Source organism: Typopeltis vanoorti, chromosome 20, assembly GCF_054136105.1.
Source record: "Typopeltis vanoorti isolate ZY-2024b chromosome 20, IOZ_Tvanoo_1.0, whole genome shotgun sequence".
NCBI lineage: Eukaryota > Metazoa > Arthropoda > Arachnida > Uropygi > Thelyphonidae > Typopeltis > Typopeltis vanoorti.
This window is the reverse complement of record NC_143568.1, coordinates 89,738,297-89,750,398: the sequence shown is the minus strand read 5'-3', so window position 1 is coordinate 89,750,398 and position 12,102 is coordinate 89,738,297. Positions and strand designations below refer to the sequence as shown.

General features: G+C 33.7%; 1 protein-coding gene across 8 annotated transcripts in view; it reads right to left on the bottom strand.

Annotated features, from left to right (window-relative positions):
• Positions 1-334: 334 nt before the first annotated feature.
• LOC150095638 (phosphoserine phosphatase-like) overlaps positions 335-12,102 on the bottom strand; it is a 142,874-nt gene continuing 131,106 nt past the window's right edge. For all 8 annotated transcript variants that reach the window (XM_090410819.1, XM_090410817.1, XM_090410818.1 and 5 more), the window contains 2 exons: positions 8,816-8,964; positions 335-859 (listed from right to left, as the gene is read on the bottom strand). In XM_090410819.1, the coding sequence (XP_090266945.1) occupies positions 749-859; positions 8,816-8,964 (260 nt within the window). In that variant the 3' untranslated portion in view covers positions 335-748. The remainder of the gene's footprint in view (positions 860-8,815; positions 8,965-12,102) is intronic.

The following is a 12,102-nucleotide window of genomic DNA, read 5'->3' as shown; positions in this document are numbered from 1 at the left end:
CTTGGAACAACAGGACTGCCTATTCAAGGAAACAATTTGATGAAGAAAAGAAAGTGAAGCTGTAAAAAGAAATGAAATATTTTAAATGATACAGAATGCAACCACTGATAGCTTCTTTAATCGAACACTAGCTGTAAGAAGTAAAGCAAATAAATGAAGAAATCCAACTTTGTAAATTAACACAAAATACAGCATGATATGGCTGTTAATTAGGTTATAACATCAAAAGACAATAGTGAAAGAAACACTTGCCATTTTTCACACGGCAAGCAACAATTGTATTCTCCTAAGCATCGATGTCACAATTTATAACAAAAAAACATGGCCAAACAAGCAGAAGAAAATCATGTTTTATTAATAATTTCCATAAACCTTATAAATGTTAAAACAATTACACAAACTTTATACAAAACTACTTTGTAACCGCTTAAATTATACAACAGCTAATTAGAGCATTATTAAATCAAAGGTGTCCCAAGAACAGAAATAACAAATATTTTATACGTAAATGACATACATTCAAGTTCCCCATTCTAATTAGCCGTTTGTTTCAGGGTAACATTCGGAATTATCAATATATATATATAAATGCAGAATATCTGTACCCGTTGTGTATAAAAATATTACCAAGAAAATATGCCTAATATCTTAACACCATTCCCTATGAACATGTAACTTAAAACGTTCATCACGGATTTTTTTTACAATAGTTAAATTTATATATATCAGCCACTACAATCTTCTATCATCATTTTTTATTGAGCTCATCGATAAGTTCTTGAAATTCATAAACAAACCATTTAGATTCTTGTCTCACTTTTTCCCGCACTTCATTGCCTCCAAAGCCAATAAAAGCATCCTATAAAATAAAATATTTAAATTTGTCAAGAAATAACTATTTTACTAATATGAGATATGTGAATATTAAATTCGCACAAGAAAATATCAGAAATGGAAGATTTTAAACTTGTGAGTGAGGCTTGGATGGTTGTAGAATTATTGCAAAAAAAAAACCTATATTATCCTTGAATAGATATTGTCTGTTTTATATATTTTTTTTCTTTCCACAGACAAAACTTTGTTTTGCTTACTTGGGAAAAGGATTAAAACCAAGTATAAAATTTCTTGGTATCTTTAACGTATATTTCACCCAAGGTAAAAAACTTGCTACATCTTTCTCTCATCCAGAGATTTTTATTAAGAAGGTCAAGCACCTTTCGTCTACTTGTATACGAGATATATATGACTTCTGCATTACTTCAACCCTGGTATTGAAGAGGAGAATGATCAATTGACCGTGAGATGCGGTGATTGATTCATTCAATCCAATACCCTTGGAGGGTAATGGATGGCAATGCTGTAGCTAATGAAGTTCTAACTGAGGCTCGGATATTGCTGTTACCCTCCTGCCATGACATGATCAGAGCTTCAATAGCTCAATCACACCTTATCCCTACACTGTCCTCTACCGATAACGGGGAAGATGAAAAGCATTCTTGCTTCGCCCCTTTAAGCCAGTCCTTATAAGGATAAGGAACCCTGGTATCTCTCCAGGGTCTGGCTCCCACTGAAGAGGCCTCAATAAAGATTGAAACTGGTCTATATTTGAATCTAAGGCACTTCTAACTGGAATCTTGGTTCCAGAATGCCAAGCATCAAACACCTGTTTTGTTAAGTTTTCCTTTCCCATTCTGCTTAAGTGACCTGAGATTAGTAGCTTAGCTCACATATTTCTGAATGCTAACAATGTCAAACTCCTTTCTAATATATGCATATGATTCTACCATTGAAAACATATGTTCATTCCCTAATTTTTCTTGGAACTCTCATATTTATGGTCACCAATCTTGTTCAGTTTTTACTTCTAACCCAGCTCCCAGATCAAGTTCAAATTGGTTTGAACACCATCCTATATATACTGCTAATTTAGAGTCTGAACTAATTTCTCTTATTCCATGTAATATTTAACCAACTTCCTGCCATACCAGTTTTACTTATTCTGTTATTTATTTCTAAGTTGAATAAACCATCATTAAAAATTGTGCTTAAAGAGTTGAAATACTTTATTTGTCCTCTATGTTCACCATTCTGGATGCAGTTGATGTTTTTAATGTTCTTCCTATTTTTGTAGGCAGTCTATTTATTGCTGATTTTCATACCAGATTTATTACAGCAGTTATCCAATTTAGTTGAGGTGGATTCATTTGGGTATATCATCAGCATAAACAGCTGAGATCAACATCTCCCATTTTGATTTCTGGCTGCTTAATATTAGCTACTTTCTTTCATAATGTGATCCATAAAGATGGAGATGACATATGCTGTTGTCTCATATCTGAATTTACCATCTTCCTGTTCATATATACGTTATTGATTGCTCAATATAACTTCCCATTTATTCTCACATGTCCCATTTAAATAAACATTTTGAACAACTTTTCTCTTGTCATGTGCCTTTTTCTAGATCTACAAAACTCAAATACAGATGTTTGTTACATTCTCATAATTTCTGATCTACTTGTCTTAAAATGAAAATTTGGCCTGAACCCAGCTGTTCTCAGAGTTTTCCCTTCTACAATTTTTCTTAGATTCTTCTCAAGTATACTTGTATAAATCTGACATGGAATTTAAAAAGAAATTCCTGTGTAATTCTCACGCTCAATTTTATTTCCCTTTTTATAGAACTATGATAGTCCTACTCCAATCATCAGGAATCTGACTTTCTAACCATACTTTCTGAATTATGCAGTCCACCCACTATCATTTACTTCAGATTTCTGATGACTTTTTTCCACTCATCAGATTCCTAACATATACAGGATATTATGATAGTACTACATGAAAAACTTACATCATTACTAACATCCTATCAACAATTTTCCTCCAAATCAATCTATTACCTGTCAAGATTTGGAGGAAAACATTAGCTCTGATAATCTTTCCTCTCCTATTTTGTTTAAGTGACCATACCACCTGAGATTATCTCTGCTAACAATGTCAAGTTCTTTCCTAATATCCTCGTTTTTAATATGATACTGCCATTGATGCCATCTGTTCATGCCCCTAATCTTTCTCAGGACTCATATCTGTGGTCTCTAGTCTTTGATCAAGTGTCTTATTTCTAACCCAGTTCTCAGATCCATAAGTTAAAATTGGTTTGAACACTGTCTTGTATACAGCTAATTTAGTGATTTGGCTAATTCCTCTCTTATTCCTTATAAATTTATTCAGTTGACTTCCTACCATACCAGCTTTGTTGATTATGCTGTCTCTTTCCATATTTAATTTACCAACTTCACTAAAGATCGTGTCTAGGTAGGTGAAATGTTTTACTTGTTCTATAGGTTCTCCATTCACAATGCAGTTGATATTTTCAATGCTTCTGCCAATTTTCATTATCTTTGTCTTGTTATTGCTGACCTTCATACCATATCTATTACAACAGTTATTCAATTTAGTCAGGAGATCTTGCAGACTCGTAGTGGATTTATTGATAAGTATAACATCGTCCGCATAAAGCAAAGAGCTCACATTAACATCTCCAATTTTGATATCATGTTTAATACCACTTTCCTTCATAATGTGATCCATAGAGATAATGTACATCCTTGTCTCACACCAGACTTACATTAAACCATCTTCCTGTACTTCCTTCAATTCTAACTGCTGACTTACAACTTAAATAAAGGCTAAACATTGCTTGATATAATGCCCCATTGACACCATAGAATTGTAGTATTTTGAATAGCTTTTCTCTTGGCACCTTGTCATATGCCTTTTGCAGGTCTACAAAACTTAAATACAGATCTTTGTTATAGTCTCATGAATTTTCAACTATTTGTCGAAAAGTGAAAATCTGATCCTAACAACCTCTATTTCGTCTAAATCCAGCTTGTTCTTCACCAAGCTTTCCTTCCACAATCCTTCTCAACCGTTTCTCAAGTATACTTGCATAAATCTTACGAAGAATACTCAGTAGAGAAATACCTCTGTAGTTCTCACATTCAGTTTTATTTCCCTTTTTATATATGGGTACTATGAGAGCTCTACTCGAATCATCTGGAATTCATCCCTCTGTCCAGGTCTTCTGAACTATGCAGTGCAGCCACTTTAAGACTTTTATACCACCATACTTCAGCATTTCTGGTGGAATACCATCTACACCTGCTACCTTTCCACATTTCAGGCTTCTGATGGCTTTTTCTACTTCAAATATGGATATGTATTCCTCATTGCATGCCTGTTGAATTTTTTTTTTTACCACTGTGCTGTCACTGCTTGTTTCATTTAGCAATTTTTCAAAGTAATTACTCCATACTTCAAGCATATCTTTTTCTCCAGTTTTCATGTCACCTTTAACAGAACTTTTTCCTCCATTTCTGAGCTTCAACGACCTCCAGAATATCTTGCCACCTTCTTGATATTTATTTTCTATGTTCTTACCAAAGTCTTCCCATCACTTATTTGTTTAGCTAGTTTTGCACAGTGTTTAGCTTTCTTACATTTGTCTCTGTATTCTCTAAGAGCACAACTTGACTTATTTGGAAGTTACAGAACTTCCTGTGTCCACCATGGGGTTCTGATTTTTCAATGTTTTCTTCAGGGCTTGCCACTGAATCTCCAAGGTTTGGTTCCTGTTCTCAAACTCTCATTTTCTAAAATGTTTATGTATTTTAGTCTACAGTTCATATCTGAGAGCTGCTCAACTTTTATTTGCTTTAAAACTTTCTTACATAAAATTCAATTTTATCCTGCTCAAATGTTTTCTCCAGTGAGAAAACATCACTATCAACAATAACATAGTCAGTGAGACTTTTCTTATTCCTTGCCTTTTCTCTCCATGTGAATTTGTGCACATTTTTATGTTGGAGCATTGTGTTAGGAATAACCAGTCCATGTCCTGAGCAGAAATCGAACAGTTACCTGCCATTATTATTAGCTTTGCTCTTTTCTCCAAATTTTCCCAAAAAATATTTTTGTATGTCTGACAATTATTTCCTACTCTATTTCCCTGATTTGTTATTGACTGAATATAACATTTTATATTTATTGCTTAGAAAGATCTCACCAGTTTTTGTCTTTTTTGTTTCAGTCATGCCTATTATGTCGATCTGGTACTTATCCAATTCCTCAGCTAGCTCCATTTCTTTGCCATTCAGGCTTTTTATGTTGACAGTACCAATTCTTGAACTGTGGTGATGTTGAGTTTGGATGTGTTTCAGGATTTATTCCAGTAGCTGACTTTTCGCTGTTCACCCTGGCAAAAGCAATGTGGGCCTTTTTTAATCAGGCAACACCCCAGCCAGCATGAGAAATTCTGTTATGTTGTACCATCATTTTACATTGCAGTTTAAACCAACAAGAATACAATTTGGTTGGCTAAATCCCAAATTGCCAGCCCATCCTCATTCGTTCAGTATCGAGGTAGATACCCAACAGGGTGCACCACTAAAAGGTGAGGAATGGATATTAGGACAGAAGCCTTGGTTGCTTCTCTGCACATTCCTTAAGAAGCATGTCAGGCACAGTTCATTGCAGAGAAGAGCCTATACATGTTTTGAATGATAAACTGTAGGGAAAGTATCGCTACTTCAAAATTGCCGTATAATATCAAAATTAGCAGAAAATATATACATAACAGTTTACATCATAATAGCTGTTCATTTCAATATGTAATGAGCGATTCCAGGAAACCAAGAAAGTTGAAGTGCAAAGAACTACATATGATTACCTTGTAAAAGATTTTCTAATTAAGATTATGAATAAAAAACTAAAAACAATTTGTAACAGATGGAGGCTGTATTTATTTTTAAATTCAGATTTTTATGAAAATTTATAAAATAATCGTTTGACAAAAATAATTATCTTGAATCAAGTTCTGGGGACTAAGATAATTAGGAAAAAAAAAAAGAAAAGATAATGGCATTGTTCTCCAGAGCAATACAATCTTAAGTGAAGAAATATGAAACTATGTCTTATTTGCACTGCCATTAAAAACTATAATTATATGATTAAATAAATAGCAAAAATAAATGTAACTTGTAGGTAATATAATTTAGATTCTAGTTACTGAGCAAACGGCAAGCAACTGTTTCTGGCAATAGATAACTGAATGTAGCTATGTACGAAAGGTAATCTGGTTAAGTGTTCTCGCCAGCGTGAAAGATTATCGCATCTTCTAATGGATATGACAGTCACATGCACTCGATATCCATGTTTTTTCAATAGATGGTCTGACTCGTATCCAGGATTTGCTGGACAGTGGGGAGGTTAACCCTGCAGAGGTCGTGGTCGAAAAAATTGTAGCTTAGGTCGCGTGTATCTGAGAGATATATTCATTACTAGTATGTGCTGAAATGCAATAAAAAATAAAAAAAAACTACAAATATAATACATGATGGTTTATTTATTTTCAGTTACAATCTAGAAATTATTGAAAAAAAAAACTAAACCAATACTATACTGACATCGGAGTTCACGGTATCTCTCAGATACAATTTATTATCAAATATCACTTTCAGATTCGACTCTATTATTCTCATCATCAGCCTCAAGTAACATTCGCTGAATCTCTTCAACATCTGATGGATTATCCTGTCTATATATTTTTCCAGCCATTTTCAATGGTAAATAAAAATATGCGATACAGTAAGCACACAGATACGAGACCTTTTGACACTTCTGCGTATGTCAACAGAAGGAGAATCCATTCCGATAATACGGTAATCCAGCGTTTCCCAAACTTTTCCTATGATGCAACACTTCACAAATGAAGTGTTGCATCATAGGACTGAAATTTTCATGGAACACCTTGGTTATTTTGTAATATATTAATTAATAATTGATCATTAATTAATATTTAATTAAACAAACATTAAATTAATTTGTGCTGATTTTCATTGACATATTCCATTCTGATCACCAAAAATTTATAATATTATTATAAGTACTTACGAGTAAATGCAGACTTTTCCTCCTGTGTGCTGATAGTCCCCCCGCCCTTTGCACATCCTGGAGATTTCTTAACTCCAAAATTAAACAAAGTCCCTTGTCTCTTATTCATATTCAAATTGAAATATGTAATCCTATTACTGTTAAAAAATCACAGCACTACAGTTTCGAAACAAGCATGTGGATAATGCCTTAAGTGACGATGATATTATTGGATATCGATTAACTTTAGATATCGTCAAAGATCAAGAAAATTAATGACACAAATTCTGAACGAGCCTTTAAATTCCAACATGAGCTGAAGAACTGTATGTCAGGATATTGCGAGCTGTATAAAAAATGAGTGAAATCATCATCGCAAAGTTTAATCACTGATTGCATTGTCAGAAGAAAAAAAAAATCAGCACAGAACAAGGGTGAAGCTAATTCTGTTTGTGAAAAACCATTGCCTTTACCATACAGATCTGACGCGCTGACTATCTCTTCTGGTGATGAAAGTGATTTTGTACCAGTTCGCAAACGTTGCCGAATATTGTCTAATAGCGATGATAATTCTGATGACAAAATGTAAAAAAAATTGTTACTTTTCAATAAAATTAAATGAATAAAGCTTTAAAACAAACTTAGACATTCTTATTTTTCTGAACTTTTTTAATGCGATTTTAGGTTTATTTTAATTCATTGCTATCGGTTTTATGCGGTTTTTAGAAAATTATGGAACGTATCCCTAATTTTTCAACGTAAGTTAGGCCTTTTTTTATATGCGGTTTTCTGTGGAATGTATCTACCACATAAAAAGAGACTCGATTGTACTTGGATAAAGAATTAAATCAAGAATAAAATTTCTTGGCATCTTTAATTTATAGTATAACCAAGCAGAAAAACTCAACAGCTTAAACTGAAGAAAATATATTGGGTTACTACTGTACAATAAAACATTTACAGTTCTTTTTTTTTTCAAAACCATGATACTTTACCAGACTACTATGTAAGTTATCATTTCATTGCTTAAGACAAGAAAGAGAAGATATAAAACATTGTTAGTCAAAAATTCATTTCCCATCATAATGTGCATTCTTATGGGTGAAAAACCATTTCCAAGATTCAGTTGCCTTTTTTGAAAAATGAATCTTCACTGAATATTAAAGTCCTCTTATAATTTTTATAAGATTTTTCTTTCATGAGAATCAAATTAAGAAAAAAAAAGGTATCTAAACCAATAGTACCTTAGTTCCATGGGTAGACTAAGAGTTGAATGATGCAGAACCAGTGCTCTACAGACCAAACATGAAACTTTTTTTTCAAATTATTGCAGATCTCCAAGAAACAAGACAATGGTCTCATGCCAGTCTACCACCTACACATTCACAAGCATCCATGCAGCTATGTGAATCAACCTGTCAGCCTGTTGATTGGAAAATAAAGATGCTGGCATTTTGATATAAGTAACTGCATTTTCTGGATGCGATGACAAGCTAACTGTGGGAAGGACCATGATTATGAAAGTTTGCTCTTTTTCATCCAGCAACGTGTCTCCAATCCAAGTGGAAAGACCCGTGTTTGAATTCTGTCTAGGACAAAGGAATCCTTTAAGATCTTTTAACTGAAGGTAAGTTAGCCAATCTTACAGGGAAATGGCAAGATTTTCTATCCTCTGAAACAAACTAGCTAGGATATGTAGGCAACTGACAGACATAATGTACATGGTGTCAAATGCTTTTTCCATTATATGCCTTTCCACAATCATACCAATTCAAAGCACATATTAACAATTTTTATTTTTACAACGAAAATAGTGGTAGTTTGAACATCAAAAATTAAATATCACAAGTGAAAAGTTAAAAAAAAAGTTAATCAAACTTACTGCTGGAGGGCTTGCATTTAAATCTGTAGCACCATCTCCAATCATTACCATTCTTCTATGGCCATAACGATGTTTTAAATAAGCTACTACTTGAGCTTTACCATCCTGAGTGGAAGTTGGTTCATTTTCATCAAATCCTGCATAATCACCTGCAAGAAAAATAGTTTAATGTTTCCAAATATGTTCAAATGAAATGTATAACATTTTACCTTTGGCAGTAATTTCTGATATTGAATTTAAACATGCTGCATATCTCTTCTATGAATAGAAGAGATACCAATAACCTGTCATATTACATTGCCTTTTTATAACTACATCATACATTTTTGAGGAAATGCCTAAGTAAAATTTAATGAAAAAAACAAAAATGCACAGACTGTTCTCAACTTAATGATGTCATATGCAACTATCGTCAATTCAACAAATCCATCAGTAACATCGCTCATTGCAAGAAATGCTAATGCTGTGAAGCATTTAATTTTCGTGTTGAATTCGGCATCTGTTTGATAGCGTAACTTCAAATCAATGGCAACAATTTTGCGGTAAAGATTTTGTGCCATATGAAATACACAACCTGTTATAGTTGTTGATGTAAACATGTCAGAAAAAGCATTGATAGTCACTTTTTTGAAGTCAACCATTAATGTGTCAGAGATCTAATGATGAACGTAAGCCCTTTAAGGCACTGAATAATCTGCTGTAAGTTAATTCTGATTTGCCAGAAAGCAAAGCAAAAAGCTGCCATGGAATCCTTAGGGGTCTCATGCCAGTCCCAAGCCTGGATAAAGGAGGAGGGTCAGTCAGATGAGTGTTGATGCTTTGACTGTAAGGAAAAAACACGATTGTTATCTGATGCCTATACGATCAACAGCTACCACATGCCGGCTTGAACGTTGCCCAGATCAACAAGGTCCGCAATACCAATCGTGCGATCGGGGGTTGTATCGAAAAGTGGTATAACGAAAGGAAACAGAAACTAACACTACTATTATCAGTAGGAACATGGAATGTACGAACACTTTGGATGGCAGGAAAACTAGAATTACTTCTTAAGGAAATGAAGATATATCGGTATGATATACTAGGACTAGTGGAGTTGCAATGGACATCAGCAGGAATGAAGCAGGAGTTAGTTTCCTTCTTAGCAAAAAAAGCTAGAAAGGCACTCTCAGGCTACAAGCCAGTCAATGAATAAATCATAGCAGCAAGATTTCAAGCAAAACCATTAAATATATCAATAGTCCAGATATATGCACCTCAATCTGACACCACAGATGAGGATATCAACTTATTTTATGAAGATCTGACAGAAACAAGATGAAAGCAAGATGTACTAATTATTGAAGGAGATTAGAATGCCAAAATCAGAATATATAATTATGATTGGGAAAGAGTCATGGGAAAATATGATTTTGGAGAAAGAAATGAATGAGGTGAAAAAATGTTAGAATTTGCTGTGGACCACGAGATGATGATCTGTAACACAAGATTCCAGCAAAAGGAGTGAAGAAAATGGATGTGGTGATCAAATGATGGAAAAACCAAGAACATGATTAAGATTAAAAGAAGATGGATCAGTACAGCAGGGTTGAACTTTTCAAGGAGTGGATATAGACTAGGATCATAGTTTAGTGATTGCAAACATCAAGTTGAAATTAAAAAGAAAATATAAACCCCATCATCAGAAATGAAGAGATAAAACAAGAATAAGTGAAGTAGAAACAGAACAGTGTTAGAAGAGAAACTTAAGTGTGGACAAAGAAAAAAAAATTGAATCTAAGAGTGAAAGGAATAATGAAGACTATAGAAGATGCAATTGAAGAAACAGTACCAGAAGAAGAGAAGATCAAGAAGAAGTGGATTAGAAATGAAACACTGAAGTTAGTACAGGAGAAAAGAATGAAGATAAGAAGGGAGATACATCAGAATAAATAGAAGAGCAATATAGAAGAAAGTGTAAAGAGGTGGAAAAAAAAGCAGTCAGCCAGATAAGATGAAATGGTTAGAAGCCCAGTGCAATAATATGGAACAGTACTATGGAGAGCATAAAACTAGGGAGATGTACAAAATGATTAGAACCATTAATAGAAGATGGCAAACAAAACAGACCACAGTTAAAGATGAAAAAGGTAAAGTATCAATGAATAAAGATAAAATTGTACAGCGATGGACAAGATACTGTAGTGAGTTATATGAAAAAAAAAGCTAGATTTAGATAGCGTTGGGAAACTGACTGAAGAATTGAAGCAGATATCACCACCAGTAATGAGTATGATATGGAATCACTCGATTGGTATTGCAGACCTTGTTGATCCGGGCGATGTCCGAGCCAGCATGTTGTAGCTGTTGATCGTATAGGCATCAGATAACAATTGTGTTTATTCTTTACAGTCAGAGCATCGACACTCACCTGACTGACCCTCTTCCTTTATCCAGGCTTGGGACTGGCATGAGACTCTTAAGGATTCCATTGCAGCTTTTTGCTTTGCTTCCTAGCAAATCAGAATTAACTTACAGCAGATTATTCAGTGCCTTAAAAGGCTTATGTTCATCATTAATCCCCGAAACATTAATGGTTGATTTCGAGAAAGCAACTGTCAACGCTTTTTCTGATATATTTACATCAACTACTATAACAGATTGTTTATTCCATATGGCACAAAATCTTTATCGCAAACTTGTTGCCATTGGTTTGAGTTATGCTATCAAACAGATGCTGAATTCAACACGAAAATTAAATGCTTCACAGCATTAGCATTTCTTGCAATGAGCAATGTTATTGATGGATTTGTTGATTTGACGATCCACAGCAAAAAGTTAATTATTTACGGAGCATCTCTTTTAATTTGTACAATTTTTAAATGATTTCATCATGTTATACATCACTGACATTCACCTTTTTAATGAATTTATAATACTCTTTATCATCCATTGATTATTTACAAAAATTAATGCAAAAATGTTTTCTGGCGAGAATGTCTTAAGGCATAAATGTTTGAACCGAATTTTCCTAGAACCATCCCACAAATCCAGAAAGGGAAAACCCATCTTCCAACAGGATCTCGCTCATTGAAAAAAAGTGAAAGAGTTCCTCAAAAATCACAACATCCAATTGCTTCAGTGGCCATGTAACTCTCCTGACAATTAACCCAATAGAAAATTTGATGACAATAGTGAAAAAGAGACTTTGAAAATTAAATTGTAATATAAAGGATAACTTAATACGATTCATTATAAATGTATGGTTTCAAGATGAAGAAATAAGAAATATGTGTTCTACGTTGGTA